This window comes from Oncorhynchus nerka, linkage group LG9a, assembly GCF_034236695.1.
Source record: "Oncorhynchus nerka isolate Pitt River linkage group LG9a, Oner_Uvic_2.0, whole genome shotgun sequence".
NCBI lineage: Eukaryota > Metazoa > Chordata > Actinopteri > Salmoniformes > Salmonidae > Oncorhynchus > Oncorhynchus nerka.
The window spans coordinates 48,304,088-48,330,787 of NC_088404.1; the positions used below are offsets into that span (position 1 = coordinate 48,304,088).

General features: G+C 42.5%; 1 protein-coding gene across 6 annotated transcripts; it reads left to right on the plus strand.

Moving 5' to 3' along the window:
- The first annotated feature begins 780 nt into the window (after positions 1–780).
- On the plus strand, positions 781–26,627 carry LOC115134440 (CCR4-NOT transcription complex subunit 2-like). 6 transcript variants are annotated; one of them, XM_029668402.2, is made up of 15 exons: positions 781–912; positions 2,357–2,527; positions 13,576–13,648; positions 13,934–14,078; positions 14,390–14,575; positions 14,731–14,810; positions 15,005–15,130; positions 17,405–17,562; positions 20,510–20,627; positions 20,791–20,947; positions 21,084–21,145; positions 23,706–23,755; positions 23,893–23,993; positions 24,287–24,437; positions 25,137–26,627. In XM_029668402.2, the coding sequence occupies exons 1-15, from the start codon at positions 808–810 to the stop codon at positions 25,221–25,223; spliced, it is 1,770 nt and encodes a 589-aa protein (XP_029524262.1). In that variant the 5' UTR covers positions 781–807; the 3' UTR covers positions 25,224–26,627. The 6 variants fall into 6 exon arrangements, with proteins under 6 accessions (XP_029524262.1, XP_029524264.1, XP_029524263.1 ...); XM_029668404.2 differs by having other exon boundaries at positions 24,287–24,431; XM_029668403.2 differs by having other exon boundaries at positions 17,408–17,562.
- The last annotated feature ends 73 nt before the right edge of the window (positions 26,628–26,700 follow it).

Here is a 26,700-nt window from a genome sequence, read left to right on the forward strand (position 1 = left end):
AAAAGACATGATCGTGTCTCAATGCAAGCAAGGCATGAAATGATTGTTATTTTCCAATATCATCATTTTTTTGGGGGGGGGGGCTTAGTTGTGGTCAATTTGCAGTGTACAAATTATCATTGGGCTCCTGAGTGGCGCAGCGGTCTAAGGCACTGCATCTCAGTGCAAGAGGTGTCACTACAGTCCCTGGTTTGAATCCAGACTGCATCACATCCGGCTGTGATTGTGAGTCCCATAGGGTGGTGCACAATTGGCTCAGTGTCGTCTGGGTTTGGCCACGGTAGACCGTCATTGTAAATAAGCGTTTGTTCTTAACTTACTTGCCTACTTACATAAAAAATATATATTAAAAAATCTAATTATGTTCTGGCACCCAGGCTCGGACAAAAATCTGCCTTGTGGCTGAATTTGGTTGTCTAGCCTGCTTTAAAATGTTATAAATACAAATAAGTGGCAACACTTTTTAAATCCTTTAATGGCATAGGTGACGGGTGATTCGTAGCTAGTGAGTGACACATATCAATATGATATGGTGATACCATATATCTAGGCTACTACTACTGTGATATCATTCCGAGGGTTCATTGCCAAACCTCTATGTTTTGAAAATGACCGAATTGGGAGTGGCTTTTGTTTACCTACTGAGTTTGTTGATGCACTGATCATTGTCTACTACAGATTAGTGAGGTGAGTTCCCACAACAATATATGTAACTACAAAAACAATATTGCTGACTATTCAAATACATTCTGAGTATTAGCCACGTTGTACCCACATTAGTAGAACGTTCATAATTTGTGTGCGGAAATGATTAGGTTGCAGAGGTCAGAGGGTAAAGGCTATTCACCCAGGACTCTCGATTGTAGAATACACAGCCATCTTGGATCTACGAGCAGAAGGGAAATTAATGCGGTGAGGTTTTTTTTATTTATTTTTTTTAAATTTCCAACCTCCCCCCACCCAAATATAAACCCGTTTGGTCCGAATCAAATTGTTACATCACAACACATTCATCTTTGTAGTCCTTGCCGTTCGGTATGTTTTGGACCGGTTCGTGGATTTCAATTCGAATGGTCTTCTGTTTTTGTCTGTGTGGCCGCTAGCGTGAATTGAGACCGAGAGGTAGCTACTGGGATTGGGAAGTGGATAGGAGGCAAAGTAGGCCCAACCTGCACATCACTACCTATGGGCAAACAGACTGCCTGACAAGGGCTTTCACGGCTAGTTGTTGAAGCAAACTTATAATCAGACTCACGCTGTATTGGTAGCTAGTTAGCTCAATTTAGCTAGCTAGGACATAAACAATCAACTGGCGTTACCAACGTTAGCTAGTTAATAGCTATAGCGTTAGCTAGCTCGCTTGTCTGAGTCCTGTGACCCACATGCATGACTCAAATTCCATTGCATTACACCGGCACACCAAGCCACCTTGCCGGACCCTTTCGTTTCTCGAGAGTTATCTCTCCTGCAACCGGTCCATATTTTTTGCGTCCCTCGATTCTGCTCGCTTAACTTGATAGGTTAGATAGCTATTTAGATATTTCTGTCTTGATTAGCTACCTAACTTTGTTAGCCACAACATGCTGAAGCCAAAGGATAAACAACCAATGTATCCAGTCACGCGAGAGTGGGTGGCAGTTTAGCTAGTTAGCCAACTACACTAAATATAATGTGGCATGTTCATGTTGATACTCTTCCCCCTGAGGCTCCACTACTAAACTGGCAGCAAGCATCTTGCTAGCACAACAAGCATCTTCCTAGTTTTGACACCAGTGTCAGAGATGACCTCATTCAATGTGGAAATAATGAATGTGTGTAGGGTCATTTAAATATCAATAGCTATGTCTCCATGTTCACAAGGTGAGAAAGTGTCAGAGGGTTCTTAGATTGAAGGAAAATTTGGTGTGGAGAATAACTGGAATCGGTTGTGAACTTAAGAGAGGCACCTGAGCAGAAGCTTGTTGAATTGTGCTGAGGCAATGTTGCACGGATGCACACAGTTTTTGTATGTTGACCAATGCAATGAAACAGTGGAAAATCAACACTTTTTAAAAGTGATTATAATTGTTTTGCTGTAAGGCACACTGTATGAGCACATTGTGCAATGTGTGTGGGCGTGTAGTTGTCTGGTGGTGAGGTTGGAGTAGTTGAAACTGAAAGTCTAGTAGATCATCGTCATCGGACTAACTGTAGGCTCCTGCATAACTGTTGTGTTTTCACTCCAGTCCTGTCCATGATAGTTTTAAAAAATCTGATATGAACAATGTTTTGTCAATAAATGGATGCAGACATGCTGGTTGAGAAAGCCTTTTTGAAGTTGAAATAGTAAATCTCTTCTTTCATCTCACTTCTGCAGGTGACAAACGGAATGTTCAGTGCTACGAGAAAGAAGTTTGTAGAGGGGGTCGAAAGTGACTACCCTGATGAGGGCATGTACTACAGCCAGCCGTTGCCGTTCTCACATAGGTCGGACAAAGACTTAAGCGCTCGATCACACGTCCCTAGTACAGCTCCCTTTGAACTTGAAGTAAGTACAAAACATTTTCACACGTTTCTTCTATAATTTCAATCTGTTTATGCATATTTGTCATATTTAGTGCGATTTAGGTTACTCCATTATCCTACACTACCCTCTGTGTTTATTTGGACTGCGAAGCTAAAACATTTAATGTGGCTCTATACTCTAGCGTTTTGGAATTGAGATCAAATGTTTCATATGTGGAGACAGGACAGATGTCACCTTTGATTTGAGGGTATTTTCACACGTCTGTTTTGCCAGGGCCCTGATTATATGATATTGTCACCTAGGTGCCGGTACGATATGTGTTATGATTCTAGATGTATTGCGATTCAATACTGTGATTTGTTTTTTTTTAAATGTTCCAAGCATATTGCTCACCACACTGTATGTCTGCTGCAGAGGGACAAAAGAGCCATGAGAAAAACGAGTTTTGATCAGTCATGGAAATAAAAGGGCTGAAAACAAATAGTCTCCCTATTTAAAAAGAAGATGGAGAACAAGCTGTGAAGGAAAGATCCTGGAGTTTTGGTGCAGGTACAGCCAACTAGGGCAAACATAATATTGCGATATTGTCACAATGATACGAAACGCTATGTTGTCAAAAAAAATATCCTGATATGTAACTGCATCGCAATTAAAGCAGACATTGAATATCCCTTTGAGCATAGTGGAGTTACTCATTACACTTTAGGTCGTGTATCAAAACACCGAGTCACTACAAAGATACAGGTGTCATTCCTAACTCAGTTGCGGGAGAAGAAGGAAACTGCTCAGATATTTCACCATGAGGCCAGTAGTGATTTTAAAACAGTTTAATGGCTGTGATAGGAGAGAACTGAGGATGGATCAACAACATTGTAGTTACTCAACAATACTAACCTAATGGACAGTGTGAAAAGGAAGCCTGTACAGAATTTAAAAAGATTCCAAAACATGCATCCTGTTTGCAACAAGGCACTAAAGTAATACTGCAAAAATGTGACAAAGCAAATAGAGTTGTTCCTAATGATCAAAAAAATATTGGTCGTCTGTTTGTCAAATTTTGAAACGTGTATTTTTCAATATATAGACACACCCTATGTGTTTGAATAAAATCAACTATATGCCTTGAGATTGTCTGACGCTTTAAGTGCACTGTTTGATTAAATAATTATGACACAAATGACTCGAGGGAATCTGATGGCCACGCTGTGTAATTTAAAAAAAATATATATGTATATATTTTTTTTTATAGTGAGTGACTGGCATACGTTGTCTCTCTCCTCCCTGATTCAGTGAAAAGGCACCACAGCACAGCTATGTTTATCACACTTTGTGCTGAGGCAGCAACATCTTTTTAGCCATTTCGTTTATTTCTTGTTTCTCTGACTGAAAAGTTCTATTAATCGAAATCACTGATTTGTTGAGGAAAAACATCACCTATTCCCTCAACCCTTGCAGTCTTTACGTGAAACTGGGGTGGCAGGTAGTCAATTGCACGCTGCCTCAACCTGAGACATCTGTGACATTGTGTTGTGTGACACAGCTGAACATTTTAGGATGGCCAGTTATTTTCCCCAGCACAAGGTGTACCTGTGTAATGATCTTGCTGTTTAATCGGGTTCTTGATATGCCACACCTGTCAGGTGGATGGATTATTTTGGAAAGGAGAAATGCTCACGAACAAAGAAATACAATTTTTGCGTGTATGGATCATTTCTGGGATCTTTTATTTCAGCTCATGAAACATGGGACCAACACTTTACATGTTGCATTTATATTTATGTTCAGAAAAAAGGAGGGTATAGGAGCAATCATTTTGTGAGTATTATGAGTGACAAACAGGTGCTGTTAGATTACAATATTATTTTTACTGACGATGAAGAACTGTGATGACATTAACACATAAGCTGTGTGATGACATTAACAAATTAATGATTGATTGATACATTAGCATATATATTGAAGTATAAGCCTAACTAAGTTACAATACCACATAATGACAAAGCGAAAACAAGTGTTTAGACATTTTTATAGACGAGGCACACACTTGTCTATATAAGGTCCCACAGTTGACACTGCATGTCGAAGCAAAAACCATGCCTTGAGGTCGAAAGGAAGTGTCTGTAGAGCTCTGAGACAGGATTGTGGCAAGGGAAGGGTGCCAAAATATTTCTGCAGCATTGAAGGTCCCCAAGAACACAGTGGCCTCCATCATTCTTAAATGGAAGAATTTTGGAACCACCAAGACTCTTCCTGGAGCTGGCCGGCCAGCCAAACTGAGCAATCGGGGGAGAATGGCCTTGGTCAGGGAGGTGGCCAAGAACCCGATGGTCACTATGACAGCTCTAGAGTTCCTCCGTTGAGGTGGGAGAACCTTCCAGAAGAACAACCATCCCTGCAGCACTCTAAAGTTTCCGAAACTGTCAAAATATTGTCTGTGAGTATAACAGAACTGATATTGCAGGCGAAAACCTGAGGAAAATTCAACTGGGAAGTGCCTCTTATTTTGAAAGCTCCCTGTTCTATTGCATGCCTTCCCTCCATTTAAAGGGATATCAACCAGATTCCTTTTCCTATGGCTTCCACATGGTCTGAACAGTCTTTAGACATAGTTTCAGGCTTTTATTCTGAAAAATGAGCGAGAAAGATCACATCGCATCAGTGAATGGCTGGGTGCCAGCAGCGTTTTGCATGCGCCAACAAAGTGGAGCAGACATTTTCTCTCTCACTCCTATTGAAAAAGCTAAGGTCCGGTTGAAATATTATCGATTATATATTGTAAAAACAACCTGAGGATTGATTATAAAAAATGTTTGACATGTTTCTACGAACTTTACGGATACTATTTGGAATTTTCGTGTGACCGCTCGAGCCTGTGGATTTCTGAACATAACGCGCCAACCAAATGGAGGTATTTTGGATATAAAATAATCTTTATGGATCAAAAGGAACATTTGTTGTGTAACTGGGAGTCTAGTGAGTGCAAACATCCGGAGATCACCAAAGGTAAGCAATTCATTTGATTTATTTTCTGACTTTCGTGACCAATCTACTTTGCTGCTAGCTGTTTGTAATGTTTTGTCTGCTGAGAGAGATGTCCTTACATAAACGCTTGGTATGCTTTTGCCGAAAAGCTTTTTTGAAATCTGACATGTCAGGTGGATTAACAACAAGCTACGCTGTGTTTTGCTATATTGCACTTGTGATTTCATGAAAATTAAATATTTTTGTAATTTAATTTGAATTTGACGCTCTGCAATTCAGCAGATGTTGACGAAAATGATCCCGCTAACGGGACGGGTGCATCAAGAAGTTAAGAACACATTCTTATTTACAATGACGTGCAAAGCGACGCGTCCAGGGCTGTGGCGGTCATGTGATTGTCAAGCAAATAACTGTCGGTCTCATGGTAATTGACTGTTAAATTAACATAAAGGGGATGCACACATGCAAGCTGCTGATGCGTGCCTTTGAAATATCTACATTCTAAAGTGTAATAAATCCACTTAATTGCCTGTACACCACAATAACACCACAATATTTTAGGCAGGTGTTTCCTACGAAACATAATCCAAAATAATGGCACTTTTTCATATTTATATGATTTTATTGTAAGAATATAATTGAACCTCGCTGAAAGAAATTCAAAATTAAGGATATTTTTCTGAGCTAGTGTGCACATGGAGAGGTTATTCTGTGTTCAGCTTTAAAAGTCATAATTTGAAACGGGTTATATGCTTGACTTTGAGTTATTTGGCAACTTTAGTTGTGAATGATACCAACCTTAGAATGTCTTATGAAATCAACATATATGGGCTGCATGATTCCACTATATTAATGATGTAAAAAAAAAAAAAAAACATTGGTGTGAAAAAGGCATACACCATTTCTTGTCGCAGTGTAATTGCCTATACAGTGGGGCAAAAAAGTATTTAGTCAGCCACCAATTGTGCAAGTTCTTCCACTTAAAAAGATGAGAGGCCTGTAATTTTCATCATAGGTACACTTCAACTATGACAGACATTGTAGGATTTTTAATGAATTTATTTACAAATTATGGTGGAAAATAAGTATTTGGTCACCAACAAACAAGCAAGATTTCTGGCTCTCACAGACCTGTAACTTCTTCTTTAGGAGGCTCCTCTGTCCTCCACTCGTTACCTGTATTAATGGCACTTGTTTGAACTTGTTATCAGTATAAAAGACACCTGTCCACAACCTCAAACAGTCACACTCCAAACTCCACTATGGCCAAGACTAAAGAGCTGTCAAAGGACACCAGAAACAAAATTGTAGACCTGCACCAGGCTGGGAAGACTGAATCTGCAATAGGTAAGCAGCTTGGTTTGAAGAAATCAACTGTGGGAGCAATTATTAGGAAATGGAAGACATACAAGACCACTGATAATCTCCCTCGATCTGGGGCTCCACGCAAGATCTCAACCCGTGGTGTCAAAATGATCACAAGAACGGTGAGCAAAAATCCCAGAATCACACGGGGGGGACCTAGTGAATGACCTGCAGAGAGCCGGGACCAAAGTAACAAAGCCTACCATCAGTAACACACTACGCCGCCAGGGACTCAAATCCTGCAGTGCCAGACGTGTCCCCCTGCTTAAGCCAGTACATGTCCAGGCCCGTCTGAAGTTTGCTAGAGAGCATTTGGATGATCCAGAAGAAGATTGGGGGGATGTCATATGGTCAGATGAAACCAAAATATAACTTTTTGGTAAAAACTCAACTCGTCGTGTTTGGAGGACAAAGAATGCTGAGTTGCATCCAAAGAACACCATACCTACTGTGAAGCATGGGGGTGGAAACATCATGCTTTGGGGCTGTTTTTCTGCAAAGGGACCAGGACGACTGATCCGTGTAAAGGAAAGAATGAATGGGGCCATGTATCGTGAGATTTTGAGTGAAAACCTCCTTCCATCAGCAAGGGCATTGAAGATGAAATGTGGCTGGGTCTTTCAGCATGACAATGATCCCAAACACACCGCCCGGGCAACGAAGGAGTGGCTTCGTAAGAAGCATTTCAAGGTTCTGAAGTGGCCTAGCCAGTCTCCAGATCTCAACCCCATAGAAAATCTTTGGAGGGAGTTGAAAGTCCGTGTTGCCCAGCAACAGCCCCAAAACATCACTGCTCTAGAGGAGATCTGCATGGAGGAATGGGCCAAAATACCAGCAACAGTGTGTGAAAACCTTGTGAAGACTTACAGAAAACGTTTGCCCTCTGTCATTGCCAACAAAGGGTATATAAGAAAGTATTGAGAAACTTTTGTTATTGACCAAATACTTATTTTCCACCATAATTTGCAAAAAAAAATCATTAAAAATCCTACAATGTGATTTTCTGGATTTTTATTTTCTCATTTTGTCTGTCATAGTTGAAGTGTACCTATGATGAAAATTACAGGCCTCTCTCATCTTTTTAAGTGGGAGAACTTGCACAATTGGTGGCTGACTAAATACTTTTTTGCCCCACTGTATGTGTGAAATTGGGCAGGCTAAACATCACCATTATATAATGATTAAGCTGTTATTATTTAGCATACACACAATTTTGTTTATGGTTTTTATTTTTTCTGAAGGCAACAAAAACCAGCATTGTGACAAATAGTGCCTGTAGGCTACTTAGGCTTTCATATTGCAATGTTTGTATATTATCTTTTTTTCCCATTTTTGGAACACTTACTCATTCAAGGGTTTTTCTTTATTTGTACTATTTTCTACGTTGTATGAAAATATGAAATAACATATGGAATCATGTAGTAACCAAACAAGTGTTAAACAAATCAAAATATATTTTAGTTTCTTCAAATAGCCACCCTTTGCCTTGATGACAGCTTTGCACGCTCTTGATTTAACACTTTTTTGCTTACTACATGATTCCAAATGTGTTATTTCATAGTTTTGATGTCTTCACTATTATTCTACAATGTAGAAAATTGTAACAATAAAGAAAAACCCTTGAATGAGTAGGTGTTCTTAACATTTTGACCGGTAGTGTACATGGTATTAATACAAAGACCAACATCTTGATATTGAAATTGTAGCTGATATTTATTTAAATAGCCTAAAATTAATATAATAAAATGTGCACATCATTCGATTGATATATATTGAAGGCCTATTAATAGCACTAACATCTTGATAATGTAGCTCATATTTGATTTGAGTGTCCTAAAATTAATGGAATGCAATGCCATTTAAGACTGAATATGAAATAAATAAGACCTCTCAACGGTATGAGCGAGAGCATCTCAATATCCTCCTGTGCGTTATGGAGGTTTCTCCTCTTCAACCAGCTTGTGGTGAAAGTGCTGGCTAGTGTCCTACATTGCACAAGTCTTTCGGACTTGCAACAACTTTTGTGATGGCCAGATGCAGGTTGTGTCCAAAGCAGTTAAGCCATGGCCAACCCAATTGCCTCACGACGGACACAACGTTTGCCCCGTTGTCAGTTGTGATGCAGGACACTTCCTTCTTATCCAATGCCCACTTTGCCATCATGGACCGGAGAGCTTCACTCAGGTTGTCCGTAGTATGGTTCTCTGGCATATAGGTCGTCTCAAGACAATGGAACATGAGAGACCAATCACTGGATATGTAGTGAACAGTCAGGCTCATGTATCGGGTCATGTTTACACTAGACCACATATCTGTTGTGAGAGAGAAATTGGGTATGCCTTTGAGTTCTTGGAGAATTTCTCCCCTCACTTTCTTATACATATTGGGAACAGCAGTTCGTGAGAAGAATGCTCTCGATGGTAACTCATACTGATTGTCTGTTTCCTGCAATAATTATTTAAATGATTGCTGTTAAACTGTATGAACTGGAATCTTCTCCCTTACCAAGTAGCGAGTCACATGGTCAGTTATTCTCTGCCATTTGTTGCTGTCTCGTTTGCATTTTTCCACTCGGGAGAACGCCTGCGCAACACTCAGCTGCCCCTTGACGCACATTTTGCCGCAACCTGTTGATGTGGTAGAGGTTCCTCTTAGTTCAGCAAGTCTGCCAGTCAGCGACTCGTGACTGGCAGTAATACGGTCAGCGTATGCAAAAATGTCTGAAAACCCGTTTTTTCTTTGTCATTATGGAGTATGACCTTAGTGATCACTGTTTTACAGCCTGTGTTCGTAATGGCTGGTCAGTGAAACAACCTGTCCTGATTTGTCTTTAATGAGCAAGCCTTCCTTCGTGAACTGGCCTCTGTAATATAGTATAGAATCAGGTGTAACTTTGCATTTGGCCAAAGCCTCGGCACATGCATACTCAGGCTGACTGGGTATCATTCGGGCAAATGAGAAATAGGTGCTCTCAGGCTATCCTGAAGGCCAAAGTTAGTTACTTTAAGGAGCAGTTCTCTCTCTGTGGGTCAAACCCCAAGAAGTTCTGGAAAACAGTTAGACCTGAAGAATAAACCCTCCTCCTCACAGCTGCCCATGTCCCTTAATATTGATGATGTGGTTGTTACTGACAAGAAGCACATGGCTGAGCTCTTTAATCACCTTCATTGAGTCAGGATTCCTATTTGACTCAGCCATGCCTCCTTGCCCGTCCAACATTTCCTCATCTCCCACCCCTTCTAATGCAACTATCCCGATGCTCCTCCCTCTTTTTCCCCTGTCCCGCTACAAAGTTCCTCCCTGCAGGCAGTCACTGAGTCTGAGGTGCTAAAGGAGCTCCTTAAACTTGACCCCAAAAAACATCTGGGTCATATGGTTTAGACCCTTTCTTCTTTAAGGTTGCTGCCCCTATCATCGCCATGCCTATCACCAACCTTTTTAACCTGTCTCTCCTTTCTGGGGATGTACCCATTGCTTGGAAGGCAGCCACAGTTTGTCTTGTATTTGAAGGGGGAGATCAAGCTGATCCTAACTGTTATAGGCCTATTTCTATTTCGCACTATTTATCAAAAGTGTTGAAAATCTGGTCAATAATTAACTGACTGGCTTTCTTGATATTTGTAGTATTCTCTCTGGTATGCAATCGGATTTCCGGTCAGGTTATAGATGTGTCACTGCAACCTTAAAGGTCCTCAATGATGTCACAATTGCCCTTGATTCTAAGCAATATTGTGCTGCTATTTTTATTGACTTGGCCAAAGCTTTTGATATGGTAGACCATTCCATTCTTGTGGGCCGGCTAAGGACTATTGGTGTCTCTGAGGGGTCTTTGGCCTGGTTTGCTAACTACCTCTCAAAGAGTGCAGTATATAAAGTCAGAAAATCTGCTGTCTCAGCCACGGCCTGTCACCGGGTACCCCAAGGCTCAATCCTAGGCCCCACGCTCTTCTCAATTTACATCAACAACATAGCTCAGGCAGTAGGAAGCTCTCTCACCCATTTATATGCAGATGATACAGTCTTATACACAGATGGCCCTGAATGCCCCTCTCCCCACTATTGTGATTACTACCTCTGAGGGTTTAGAGCTTGAGGTAGTCACCTCATACATGTACTTGGGAGTATGGCTAGGCTGTGCACTGTCCTTCTCTCAGTACATATCAAAGCTGCAGGCTAAAGTTAAATCTAGACTTGGTTTCCTCTATCGTAATCGCTCCTCTTTCACCCCAGCTGCCAAACTAATCCTGATCCAGATGACCATCCTACCCATGCTAGATTACGGAGACATATTTTATAGATTAGTAGGTAAGGGTGCACTCAAGTGGCTAGATGTTCTTTACCATTCGGCCATCACATTAGCTACCAATGCTCCTTATAGGACACATCACTGCACTCTACTCCTCTGTAAACTTGTCAACTCTGTATACCTATTGCAAGACCCACTGGTTGATGCTTATTTATAAAACCGTCTTCGGCCTCACTCCCCCCTATCTGAGATATCTACTGCAGCCCTCATCCTCCACATACAACACCCATTCTGCCAGTCACATTCTGTTAAAGGTCCCCAAAGCACACACATCCCTGGTTCGCTCCTCTTTTCAGTTCGCTGCAGCTAGCGACTGGAACGAGCTGCAACAAACACTCAAACTAGACCGTTTTCTCTCAATCTCTTCATTCAAAGGCGATTATGGACACTTACTGACAGTTGTGGCTGCTTTGTGTGATGTATTGTCTCTATCTTCTTGACCTTTGTGCTGTCGACTGTGCCCAATAATGTTTGTACCATGTTTTGTGTTGCTACCATGCTGTGTTGCTACCATGCTGTGTTGTCATGTTTTGCTGCCTTGCTATGTTGTTCTCTTAGGTCTCTCTTAATGTAGTGTTGTGTTGTCTCTCTTGTTGTGATGTGTGTTTTGTCCTATATTTATATTGTATTTGTTTTTAATCCCAGGTCCCCGTCCCCGCATGAGGCCTTTTGCCTTTTGGTAGGCCGTCATTGTAAATAAGAATTTGTTCTTAACTGGCTTGCCTAGTTAAATAAAGGTTAAATAAATCAAAGTATTGTCTGTAGGTTGATGAGGGGGAAAAAACTATTTAATCAATTTTAGAATAAGGCTGTAATGTAACAAAATGTGGAATAAGTCAAGGGGTCTGAATACTTTCCAGATTGACTGTATATGGATGATTTATAAAGCCAGGCACATTTAACAGTTAGGCTATTGATTATAGACCTAATTAAATAGGTGTTTCCTCTCTCCTCAATTTTATCAGACAATTAAGGCAAGGTCTGTTTCCTCTTCTACTTACCCCGCTGCGTCGTCTGCCGCATTGTACTCAACACCAATATGCTGGTTAACTTTTCTATTATTCACATAGCAACATAGGGAAAGGCAGCAACTCTACGGCGCACCGAAGATTATTTCAGAGTCGCGGACAGTGACCGCTATCCAATGCTGGAGAAAGCGCATATGTTATAAAATAATATATTTATTAATGTTGCACCATTATTTTTGCATAATATAACCATGTACAATTGAAGTATCACATGTTTTAAAGTGATTGACTGTGCCATCCCCATGGCCTCCACAATGAATTACTCCACTGAAACAGGTGTGAATCAGACAGGTGTCTTGTGCACCATGAAGAAGAAAAAATATTTTTGCGACTGCTTGACTAAAGAAATCTTAGTCGACAAACAGCCTATCGACCAAACAATCGACCAGACAACTAAATGGGGTCAGCCCTAAAAGTAATTGACTCACTTTTTGTCCTGAATAGAAAGTGTTATATTTGGGGCAAATACAACACAGTACAGTACCACGCTCCATATTTTCAAGCATAGTTGTAGCTGCATCATGTTATGGGTGTGCTTGTAATCGTTAAGGTTTGGGGAGTTTTTCAGGATAAAAAAGAAATGGAATGGAGCTAAGTACAGGCAAAATCCTAGAGGAAAACCTGGTTCAGTCTGCTTTCCACCAGACACTGACACTTGGAGTTGAAACCTAAAACACAAGACCAAATCTACACTGGAGTTGCTTACCAAGAAGACAGTGAATGTTCCTCAGTGGCGACTTAAATATGCTTGAAAATCTATGGCAAGACCTGAACATGGTTGTCTAGCAATGATCAACAACCATTTTTACAGAATTTGTAACACAAAAGTCAGGCAGTGTGAATACTTTCTGAAGGCACTGTAATCTGAAACACAACCAAAACAAACTGCAAATGCAGTTAAACAAGTTCATTGCGTGATACGAATATGGGACCAAATACTATACTTTTGACTACTTTAATACACACAAGTGAATTTGTCAAAATACTTATGACACCTTCAAATGAGGAGACATTACTTTCTAAATGGTAAGACAGATATGCATGAAAATAACCTGAAATAAAAGGTGATATTCAGTGCTGTCGCCTCATATGAAATGTTTGATCTAAAAAATGCTGGAATATAGAGCCAAATTAAACGTATTAGCTTCACCGCCCAAATAAATACATAGGGGAGTGTATATGCCTAACTTTATATCTGTGCCTTAGCATTGGTGTTATTATTATCCTTGAAATTGAATACCCAAATTCCTGTGTGATTTGTAAAACATGACATATGAACTGCCCGAATGTGCAGTTGTGTTATTGATAAAGGCATTGTCATCTCTGGCTGTTCTTGTTTCCAGTACTCCCTCCTCTCATTATGTGGTTTATCTCTTCTCTTCTTCCAGATGCTCTCGTCTCCCTCACCGTCGTCATCAGGTCAACTGTCCCAGCTTGGTGCCAGTTTATACGGCCCACAGAGTAAGCTGACTGCATCTGTTTTCAGGGTCTTTCCTACTAAGTCCATAATACATTTATGTCTGTAACAATTTGGTAGTCAAGTCATACCTGGAGCAATTTGATCATTACAAATAATTACCCGATATACCTTTTTAGGATTGGGTATATTTAAATCAGACTTCAGCACTATTCCCTTAGGCACTTCTTGTTGATCTCAAAAGATTTTAAGAGATATCCAATCTATTGGTCACTTTGGAAGTTGGTAAGAGAGACCCATGTTTACTGTTTCTATTTCTCGCGTTGCAGGTGCACTAGGCTTCTCGATAAGGGGCATGGGAAACAACACTCAGTTAAACCGCAGCTTAACGCAAGGCACCCAGCTACCGAGCCATATCACCCCCACCACGGGGGTGCCCACCATGTCCCTCCATACCCCGCCCTCGCCAAGCAGGTGTGTTTAAGAGATGAGACGTGAGACAGAGATGCTGGAGAGAGAGAGATAGCTTTGGCAATGTAAACATATGTTTCCCATGCCAATAAAGCCCATTGAATTGAGATATTCTGGAGACAGACATATAACACATAAGCCAGTGTGTTTGAATGCCATGGAATCATTATTCTGCTGCTAATTAGTTAGCCAGTCAGTTCAGTTCAGTGGTTGCAGAGCAGGACAGGACATTTATTAGTAAAATCATCATCTGGCTTCATATCAACCCATTCTGTCCTCCCATCTATCTCCAACCCATGATGTGTCCTCCGCAGGGGGATCCTGCCGATGAACTCGAGGAACATGCTGAACCACTCCCAGGTGGGCCAGGGCATCGGGATGGTCAGCAGCAGGACCAACAGCATGGGCAGCTCAGGGCTGGGCAGCCCCAACCGCAACTCCCCCAGTATCATCTGTATGCCCAAACAGCAGCCTGCACGGCAGCCCTTCACCATCAACAGGTACACAGTGACATGGTCTGGCTGGCCATACAATTGAAAGATCTGCTGTTCTCAACTCTGTATAAAAGTATAAATCAATCGTTTTTTGTGATGATTGGAAATAGATATTAAGGTGCTCCAGTTGGAGGCTAAAGTTGTCCTCTGTATTTCTGTAGCATGTCAGGATTCGGGATGAACCGGAACCAGGCGTTTGGGATGAACAACTCGTTATCAAGCAACATCTTCAATGGCACAGGTTAGTAGTGTGTCACTTCATAATAACGAACTATCTGATGCTCAGTCTGGCCATTGATTGATACATCAGTGTTTGTAACGTTCACTTTCCTATCCATTCACACAATCTATAAGACACACAGTCAGCATGAATAGTAACATACATTTACCTACCCATATGGCTTTCTTACAAGTCTTTAACCCTCCCTCTCACAGACGGTAGTGAAAACGTGACGGGGCTAGACCTGTCCGACTTCCCTGCTTTAGCAGACAGGAGCCGGAGGGAAGGAAGCGGAAACCCAACGCCGCTACTCAACCCACTAGCTGGAAGGGCCCCCTATGGTAAGACGTCTTTATAGCACACTAGTAAGGAATTATAATTGTGGGCTAATCTAGGCGGGCTACCTATAGTAAGGGCTCAACGTAGTGCACTAGAAAGAAGGGCTCATTGTTAATGCACTAGGCTTGGATGCTAAAGGCACTTGGCAGTGCATGTGTAAAAAGCCAAATCACGTTACTGTGGGCCAGTCAGTACTGCTCGACACATTCTCATTGTAAATACTCAGTTCACTTGTCTCTCTTCAAAACAGTGGCGAGTCATGTGATGAAGAAAGGGAAAAGGCCTTGTCCAATGGTGTGTGTGTGTGTGTATATATATATATATATACATACACACACACACACACACACACACACACACACACACACACAGTGGGGCAAAAAAGTATTTAGTCAGCCACCAATTGGGCAAGTTCTCCCACTTAAAAAGATGAGAGGCCTGTAATTTGCATCATAGGTACACTTCAACTATGACAGACAAAATGAGGGGAAAAAATCCAGAAAATCACATTGTAGGATTTTTAATGAATTTATTTGCTAATTATGGTGGAAAATAATATATATATACTGCTCAAAAAAATTAAGGGAACACTAAAATAACACATCCTAGATCCGAATGAATGAAATATTCTCATTAAATACTTTTTCTTTACATAGTTGAATGTGCTGACAACAAAATTACACAAAAATGATCAATGGAAATCAAATGTATCAACCCATGGAGGTCTGGATTTGGAGTCACACTCAAAATTAAAGTGGAAAAACCACACTACAGGCTGATCCAACTTTGATGTAATGTCCTTAAAACAAGTCAAAATGGGGCTCAGTAGTGTGTGTGGCCTCCACGTGCCTGTATGACATCCCTACAATGCCTGGGCATGCTCCTGATGAGGTGGCAGATGGTCTCCTGAGGGATCTCCTGAGGGATCTCCTCCCAGACCTGGACTAAAGCATCCGCCAACTCCTGGACAGTCTGTGGTGCAACGTGGCGTTGGTGGATGGAGCGAGACATGATGTCCCAGATGTGCTCAATTGGATTCAGGTCTGGGGAACGGGCGGGCCAGTCCATAGCATCAATGCCTTCCTCTTGCAGGAACTGCTGACACACTCCAGCCACATGAGGTCTAGCATTGTCTTGCATTAGGAGGAACCCAGGGCCAACCGCACCAGCATATGGTCTCACAAGAGGTCTGAGGATCTCATCTCGGTACCTAATGGCAGTCAGGCTACCTCTGGCGAGCACATGGAGGGCTGTGTGGTCCCCCAAAGAAATGCCACCCCACACCATGACTGACCCACCGCCAAACCGGTCATGCTGGAGGATGTTGCAGGCAGCAGAACGTTCTCCACGGCGTCTCCAGACTGTCACGTCTGTCACATGTGCTCAGTGTGAACCTGCTTTCACCTGTGAAGAGCACAGGGCGCCAGTGGCGAATTTGCCAATCTTGGTGTTCTCTGGCAAATGAAAAACATCCTGTGCGGTGTTGGGCTGTAAGCACAACCCCCAACTGTGGACGTCGGGCCCTCATACCACCCTCATGTTTTCTGACCGTTTGAGCAGACACATGCACATTTGTGGCCTGCTGGAGGTCATTTTGCAGGGCTCTGGCAGTGCTCCTCCTGCTCCTTGCACAAAGGCGGAGGTAGCAGTCCTGCTGCTGGGTTGTTGCCCTCCTACGGCCTCCTCCACGTCTCCTGATGTACTGGCCTGTCTCCTGGTAGCGCCTCCATGCTCTGGACACTACGCTGACAGACACAGCAAACCTTCTTGCCACAGCTCACATTGATGTCCCATCCTGGATGAGCTGCACTACCTGAGCCACTTGTGTGGGTTGTAGACTCCGTCTCATGCTACCACTAGAGTGAAAGCACTGCCAGCATTCAAAAGTGACCAAAACATCAGCCAGAAAGCATAGGAACTGAGAAGTGGTCTGTGGTCCCCACCTGCAGAACCACTCCTTTATTGGGGGTGTCTTGCTAATTGCCTATAATTTCCACCTGTTGTCTATTCCATTTGCACAACAGCATGTGAAGTTTATTGTCAATCAGTGTTGCTTCCTAAGTGGACAGTTTGATTTCACATAAGTGTGATTGACTTGGAGTTACATTGTGTTGTTTAAGTGTTCCCTTTATTTTTTTTGAGCAGTGTATATATATGTATGTGTGTGTGTGTGTGTGTGTGTGTGTGTGTGTGTGTGTGTGTGTGTGCGTATATATATATATATATCTATCTATCCCAAGGCTAAACTTCTTTCTCATTGTGGTGATTTATTTAAGAAGCCTCTTCTCTTCATCTCATGACCTCATCAGTTGGCATGGTGACGAAGCCATCGAATGAGCCGACGCAGGATTTCTCCATCCACAATGAGGACTTCCCTGCACTGCCTGGTCCCAACTACAAGGACCCCACGTTGAGCAATGATGACAGCAAGACAGTGAGTAATGCAGACACAGGCTTACTTTAGCCTGGTTGTCAGTCTGTTTTCCTTGGTCGTTGTCATGCCAAACATGGTTAAAGCTGAAACGGTCAGGCAACCAGACAAGGCCTCCTTATTTTAAGCAGCAACAGCTACTGCATATTCAAGTGTTTCACCATATATATATGTCTAATATAATGGCGCCGGGGGGGATGGCCGCCTTTTTACGGGCTCCTAACCAACTGTGCTATTTGGTTTGTTTTTTCGCATTGTTTATAACTTATTTTGTACATAAAGTTGCTACTACCGTCTCTTATGACCGAAAAGAGCTTCTGGGCATCAGAACAGCAATTACTCACCTCGAACTGGACAAAGATTTTTGTCTTTTAATGAGTCTGACGCAAAGGATATACTGCTCTCCGGAGAACAAGCCCAGACCCCGTCATTTGCATGAAGAAAAGGCGGAGATACAGAGGGAGAAGGTCAGGGTGGCTTGTTAGGAAAACAGTCTCGAGGATCTACCGTCGCGACTATCCTATCAGCAGGACATTAAAAACAGTAATATCTTATGTTTCACTGAGTCGTGGCTGAACGATGACACGGATAATATAGAGCTTGGCAGGACAGAGCAGCTACGTCTGGTAAGACGAGGGGCGGGGGTGTGTGTCTATTTGTCAATAACAACTGGTGAGCGATGTCTACTATTAACCTGTTGATCCTACCCCCTACTTTTTCGAACATTCTGTTAAAAATCGCGCAACATTTCAGCGCCCTGCTACTCATGCCAGCAATATAGTATATGCATATGATTAGTATGTGTGGATAGAAAACACTCAGACGTTTCTAAAACTGGTTAAATCACGGCTGTGACTATAACAGAACGTGCGTTTCATCGAAAAGGAAGGAAAATCTGATCACTGAAAACTGGAAAAAATATCAATGCGCCACTTGAATGTATTGTTGAATAGAAATCACATTACCTGGAGCCGAGGTTGCAATACCTACAGCTTCCACGCGATGTCAACAGTCTTGTCATTTGCCTAGGATTTGTTTCTTGGTCAAACGGACAAGAGACAGCCCATTTCTTCCGGTCTCCGACCGGATATTTTGGTTGAGATTTACCCGGACATTATTTCAAGACGTACAGCTATAGAATATACATCGCCTCGTGATCAATTTGATCGATTATTAACGTTTACTAATACCTAAAGTTGCATTACAAAAGTATTTCGAAGTGTTTTGTGAAAGTTTATCGTCAACTTTTTTAATTTAAAAAAATTACGTTGCGTTATAAAACGCTGTTTTTTTCCTTGATCACACAGTCTTCATAGATCGATATCTAGGCTATATATGGACCGATTTAATCGAAAAAAAGACCCAATAGTGATGTTTATGGGACATCTAGGAGTGCCAACAAAGAAGATTGTCAAAGGTAATGAATGTTTTATATTTTATTTGTGCGTTTTGTGTAGCGCCGACTATGCTAATTATTTTGTTTACGTCCCCTGCGGGTCTTTTGGGGTGTTGCATGCTATCAGATAATAGCTTCTCATGCTTTCGCCGAAAAGCATTTTAAAAATCTGACTTGTTGGCTGGATTCACAACGAGTGTAGCTTTAATTCAGTACCCTGCATGTGTATTTTAATGAACGTTTGAGTTTTAACGAGTGCTATTAGCATTTAGTGTAGCGCATTTGCATTTCCAGATGTCTAGATGGGACGCCTGCGTGTCGGGGGGACGCAAGAGGTTAAAGAAGTCTCAAGGTATTGCTCGCCTGAGGTAGAGTACCTCATGATAAGCTGTAGACCACACTATCAAGAGAGTTCTCATCTATATTATTCGTGGCCGTCTATTTACCTCCACAAACCAATACTGGCGCTAAGGCCGCATTCAACGAGCTGTAAATGCTCATCCAGAAGCGGCGCCCACAGTGGCCGGGGACTTTAATGCAGGCATACTTTAAATCCGTTTTTTACCTTAAATCCGTTTTACCTAATACCATACCTATACCACCTCAGTCACCAGCTTCTTCAATAAGTGCATTGATGACGTCGTCCCCACAGTGGCCGTACGTACATATCCCAACCAGAAGCCATGGGTTACAGGCAACATCCGTACCAAACTAAAGGCTAGAGCTGCCGCTTTCAAGGAGTGGGAAGTGTTTTCACTGACATTTTCAACCTCTCCCTGATTGAGTCTGTAATACCCACATGAGACAGCCTATAGAGAGGAGGGCAGAGACCTGGCAGTGTGGTGCCAGGACAACTTCCTCTCCCTCAATGTGACTACAGGAAAAGGATGGCCGAACAGGCCCCCATTAACATCAACAGAGCTGTGGTGGAGCGAGTCGAGAGTTTCAAGTTCCTTGGTATCCACATTACCAACAAACTATCATGGTCCAAACACACCAAGACAGTCGTGAAGAGGGCACGACAACACCTTTCCCCCTCAAGAGACTGAAAAGATTTGACATGGGTCCCCAGATCCTCAAAAAGTTCTACAGCTGCACCATTGAGAGCATCCTGACCGGTTGCATCACCGCCTGGTATGGCAACTGCTCGGCATCTGACCGCAAGGCACTACAGAGGGTAGTGCGTACGGCCCAATACATCACTGGGGCCAAGCTTACGGCCATCCAGGACCTGTATACTAGGCGGTGTCAGAGGAAGGCCCATAAAATTGTCAACGACTCCAGTCACCTAAGTCATAGACTGTTCTCTCTGCTACCTCACCTCAGTAAATATTTTCTAAATTCTTGAACTGCATTTTTGGTTAAGGGCTTGTAAGTAAGCATTTCACGGTAAGGTCCTGTTGTTTTCGGCACGTGACAAATAAAATTTGATTGTGATTTAGTTAGAAGAGCGGATATCTTATATTAAAAGCAATGTTCCATGATGTCATGTGGGTTATAGAGGTATTAAAAATAAGATGATTATTAATTCATTTGTTTTTTTGCTTTGTTCAGAACCTAAACTCTACAGGCAAGAGCACATCCAGTACAGATGGGCCTATGTTCCCCGGAGACAAGACGACCTCAGCACAGAACAACAACCAGAAGAAAGGGATCCAGGTGTTACCTGACGGTGAGCCTTCTCAACCAATCACACCTCTCGGTCTCGACCTGGGTGGGTTTTGAGATGGTTTCTGCGTGACTGTTGGCCAGTGGTGATGTCCAAATTTGCACTAGCTGGAGGGAAAGCTCTACTGGTTGATTATAATTTTGTGTTGATTTTCCTTCATCTGTAGGACGGGTGACGAACATTCCCAGGGGAATGGTGACGGACCAGTTTGGAATGATCGGCTTGCTGACATTTATTCGAGCGGCGGAGACGGACCCAGGCATGGTGCACCTGGCGCTGGGAAGTGACCTCACAACATTGGGACTCAACCTCAACTCTCCAGAGTAAGATGGCTGACCTGTCTCAATATTAGGTTGAGGGGATACATCATTCAAAAATCTTAAGTTTTGTCAGATGTTCTTTATCGTCAAAGTGGTTAAGTCCATTTTGAGAGTAACATGTCCCTTCCTCTCCTGACAGAAACCTGTACCCCAAGTTTGCTTCCCCCTGGGCATCAGCACCGTGTCGACCTCAAGACATTGGTAAGATATTATCCTGACCACACACACCAAGACACATACACCTGTGCAGACACAAAGAAGTCGCCGAAGAACATGGCTGACGTTTTACATTCTCCCAACCAATTGTGCTATTTTGTTATTTTTTGTGTGTTTTGTGTAACTTATTTTTTTACTTATTGTGTTCATAATGTTACTGCTAACTTCTGGACATCAGAAAAGCGATTACTCACCGCGGACTGTAGGAAACTTTTTTTCCTTTAATGAGTCCGACGAGAAGGATATCCTGCTTTCAGTGGAACAGGCCCAGATCTACGCCTTTTGCGCGAAGAAGAGATGCCGGAGAAGAGGCCGCAGATTGGGCACCCTTCTGAGAATCCGGAGGCAAGCAAGTAACTCCCATTGCACGTTAGCAAGAACAATGGAAGGCAATCATTGGAAAATAAAACTGATGACCTGCGATTAAGATTATCCTACCAACGGGACATTAAAAACGGGAACATCTTATATTTCACTGAGACGTGGCTGAACGAAGATACTGACCATATAGAGCTGGCAGGATTTTCCATGCACCAGCAGAACAGAGATGCTACCTCTGGTAAGACGAGGGGTGGGGGTGTGTCTTTTTGTCAATAACATCTGGTGCGGAATGTCTAATATTAAAGAAGTCTCGAGGTATTGCTCACCTGAGGTAGAGTGCCTGATGATAAGCTGTAGACCACACTATCTACCAAGAGAGTTCTCATCTATATTATTCATAGGCGTCTATTTACCACCACAAAGCGAAGCTGGCACTAAGACCGCTCTCAACCAACTCTATAAGGTCATAAGCAAAGAAGGAAATACGCTCCTAGTGGCCAGGGACTTTAATGCAGGCAAACTTAATTCAGTTTTACTACATTTTTACCAGCATGTTGCATGTACAACCAGGGGGGAAAAAACCCTAGACCACCTTTACTCCACACACAGAGATGCATACAAAGCTCTCCCCCATGCTCCGTTTGGCAAATCTGACCATAATTCTATCCTCTGCCCTGTGACACTCAAGTTGGTAGCCATTAAGTGCTTTAAAAGGCTGGTCATGGCTCACATCAACAGCATCCTCCTGGACACCCTAGACCCACTCCAATTCGCATATAACCCCAACAGATACACAGATGATGCAATCCCAATTGTACTCCACACTGCCCTTTCTCACCTGGACAAAAATAAAATCTATGTGAGAATGCTGTTCATTGACTACAGCTCAGCGTTCAACACCATAATGCCCACAAAGCTCATCACTAAGTTAAGGACTCTGGGACTAAACACCTCCCTCTGGACTTGCTGAAGTGCCACTCCCAGGTGGTAAGAGTAGGCAACAATACATCTGCCATGCTGATCCTTAACAGTGGGGCCCCTCAGGGGTGTGTACTTAGTCCCCTCCTGTATTCCCTGTTCACCCACGACTGCGTGGCCAAACACGACTCCAACACCATCATTAAGTTTGCTGACGACACAACAGTGGTAGGCCTGATAACCGACAACGATGAGACGGACTATAGGGAGGAGGTCAGAGAACTGGCAGTGTTGTGCCAGGACAACAACCTCTCCCTCAGTGTGAGCAAGACTAAGGAGCTGATCGTGGACTACAGGAAAAGACGGGCTGAACCGCCCCCCATTAACATCGACGGGTTGTAGTGGAGCGGTTCGAGAGTTTCAAGTTCCTTGATGTTCACATCAGCAACGAACTATCATGGTCCAAACATACCAAGACAGTCGTGAAGAGGGCATGACAAAACCTTTTACCACTCAGGAGACTGAAAAGATTTGGCATGGGCCCCCAGATCCTCAAGTTCTGCGCCATTGAGAGCGTCCTGACCGGTTGCATCACCGCCTGGTATGGCAACTGCTCGGGCACCTGACTGTAAGGCGCTACAGAGGGTAGTGCGAACGGCGGCCCAGTACATCACTGGGGCCAAGCTTCCTGCCATCCAGGACCTAGGCGGTTTCAGAGGAAAGCCCATAAAATTGTCAGACTCCAGTCACCCAAGTTGTAGACTTTTTTTCCCCTGCTACTGCACGACAAGCGGTACCGGAGCACCAAGTCTAGGACCAAAAGGCTCCTCGACAGCTTCTACCCCCAAGCCATAAGACTGCTGAACAATTCATAAAATCGCCACCGGACAATTTCTTTTGACCCCCCCCCCCCCTTTTTGTACACTGCTGGTTGTTTGTTACCTATGCAGTAATTTCGCCCCCACCTACATGTACGGATTATCTCAACTAGCAAGTACCCCCGCACACTGACTCGGTACCGATGCCCCCTGTATATAGCCTCGTCATTCTTATTGTGTTACTTTTTATTTTAGTCTTCTTGGTAAATTTCTTCTTCTTGAACTGCACTGTTGGTTAAGGGCTTGTAAGTAAGCATTTCACTGTAAAATCTACACTTGTTGTATTCGGCGCATGTGACAAAGTTTGATTTGACCAGGATAGTCCACTCTTTTGCCACAATTGCCACTGTTTTCCACCAAGACGCACGCACACACACCCGCACTCCGCACCTAGCCTTTTGGTGACCCTGGTGCCGCCTCTCTTTCAGACTTCCACGTCCCGTCTGAGTACTTAACCAACATTCACATACGGGACAAGGTAGGTGATGAATCAGTCATCTAATCAGTTTGTGTAACACCCCCTTTCATGATGTATTGATCTTATGCTCTTGAAGAAAGCACAATGTCATCATCGGATAAATGAATGATGGTGTTGATAAAGACGTCTCTCCTCAGCTGGCAGCTATTAAACTGGCTCGTTACGGTGAAGACCTGTTGTTCTATCTGTACTACATGAACGGAGGAGACCTGCTACAGCTCCTGGCAGCAGTAGAGCTGTAAGTAGCACATCCAAACTACTACTGAAGGCATTTAACTTAGTTTGTAGTATTTAGTGCCTTGCTAATCTTTTATTTATAAATGATTAGACTCCTCTCAAAAGTGATTTTTTTTATAGATTTTACATCACCTTAACTCCCAGCATCACTTTTTGGCTTTCTTCCAATAGTTGTCCAAAGTACCACAGTTCTTTCCATAGGTTGTTGTTATCAATAAGCGATTTGTGCGTATTTTCTTTGACTTGACTGTGCAGTAATGGGATTTCTTTCTCTCCTGCCTGGTGTTGGTGCAGCTTCAACCGGGACTGGCGGTACCACAAGGAGGAGCGGGTGTGGATCACGCGGGCGCCGGGTATGGAGCCCACACTAAAGACCAACACCTACGAGAGGGGAACCTACTACTTCTTTGATTGTCTTAACTGGAGGAAGGTAGCCAAGGTAAAGGTATTGGCTTTAGTATCCACTACCCTAAATCAATACACTAAACATTAAAGGGATAGTCCGAGATTTTGGCAATCTACTTCCCAAAAGTCAGATTAACTCTAGTATACAATTTGTATGTCTCAGCGTCCAGTATGAAAGAAGTTACATTTATTTTTGTGAGCCAATGCAAACTACAGTTAGTGCAATGCTAACCAGAGTTAGCATGCTACCTGTTTTCATAGACGTCTAGTCATTGTGCTAACGCTAGTTAGAAATTGCACTAACGCTAGTTAGCATTTTTCTTCAAACTGCATGCAGAAACATAAAAATGGTATCCTTGAGTTCATCTGACTCTGGGGAAGTAGATAAAGGGCTTCATTGCCAAAATGTCGAACTATCCCTTTAAGAGAGAGCATTATCTGTGTGTGCCTTTTTCGATTTAGATGTATGCCATGAGTTGTGAATCTCCTTTGATGGAGTTACGTGCTTTACGTATTAGTTTTGTTTCGGGAACTTTTAAGAGTTTTTAACGTTGGTTGTGACCCTCAAGAAAGGCTTGTAAAAGGGCTCAAGGTAGGCCTTCAGTATCTCTCGGTTACTGGTGATGTCACACTGGGTTTTTAGTCCAGTAGTTCAGTAGTTTTATCAGTAGTCTCACTCGGGCCATATAAACTCAGCAGGAGTCTTCCATTACTGATTGTGTGTTCTCAATCCCTTCAGGAGTTTCACCTGGAGTACGACAAGCTAGAAGAGAGGCCCCACGTCCCGTCTACCTTCAACTACAACCCAGCCCAGCAGGCCTTCTGAGGCCCAAGTACAGTATAGTCCCAGGGGTACTGCTGTCCCTGCACCCCTCCCTCCCAGCCTGAGGAGGGTGCTGTGGCCCAGGCATCCATCCTGGTTTTTATTCCTTGAGGATCTGGTTAAAATGACTGCAGAGGAGGTCCTCACCACTGCATAAGGGTGGGAAAAACTGAGCCCTGCCTTTCCCAAATTATGTGCTGCCCAAACACCCACACTTGTTCTGTTTTTATTCCTTTAATGTCCTTGTTTTTTGAGGTGGGAGTTGAGCAGGGTCTGTGTTTTGTTTACCTCTGAATCAGAAGACTGACTATACCGGCACACTTTACAGTGACAAAACAAGGGTTATGACACATTTTTTCATCAACAAAAAAGTGACAAAGGCGGGGAAGGCTAAACCAACAAGTACCATCCCACACGTGAGAACGAAAGGGTCCGGAAGAAATGCAATGTTCGTTGTTGCACTATTTAGTAATAAAAGAACACAAAGATTGTTTGTGCTTTTTTATGTGAAAACACTCCCTCCTGTTTTGTTTTGTAAAGATCAGCAGCCTGTCTCCTCTCTCTTTCCATCTCTCCTCTTGTACATTCCCTCTTTTCTCTTCAACCGGCCCCACATATTTCTTTCCTTTTGACGGGTATTTTCTGTCTGGCTTCAAAATAGACACAGATCGGATACTTTTTTAGTGAATGTTCTCACAACCTGTGGACAACCCGTACAAGGGTTGTTAGAATACCTACCCAGCTTCATTGTTCCAGAGCAAGCAAAACACTTTCCAGTCTTTGTTACGATTTTGTAATAAACGTGTAAAAAAAAAAGTATTTTTATGTTTGAACATCACATGAATACTGATATGTATGTATGAATCTGTATATATATATATGTATGTGTGTGTATATATATATATATATATATATATATATATATATATATATATATATATATATATATATATATATATATAAAATGTATGTATATGTATGTGTGTGTATATATATATATTTTGGAGAAAAAAAATTGCTCTGCCTTGTACCTTGTTTTTAGGAGGTCAGCGTGGATGCAATATGTGGATAAAATAGGACATTTCTGTATCTGCTGGACAGGGCGTCGCACTCGGAGCCGTGAGCACTTACGACGAAGAATTACAAATAAAAAAGACAAACAAGGAAATACCTGATTCTTCTGAGCTAAAACAAGGAAATCCACCCCCCAAACAAACCAACTAATCAGTCCAAAGCAAGAGGACAGACGGACACATTTCACTTAAAGCTGTTTAAACAGCAGCATTTCATAGGAAATGGAAAAGTGAATAATTTTAAGAATAATGAATACAGATCAATCTTGTATTTTCTGATGTTCAAAGCCTCTTTTCTTTGTAATAAAGCGGAAAAGGCTTTCCTGAACTACAATTGTGTGGCGTCTGGTTTCTGAGGGAAGGAGACATTTCTGACATTTGAAATCTTCACGAGTCTTGATGAAAAC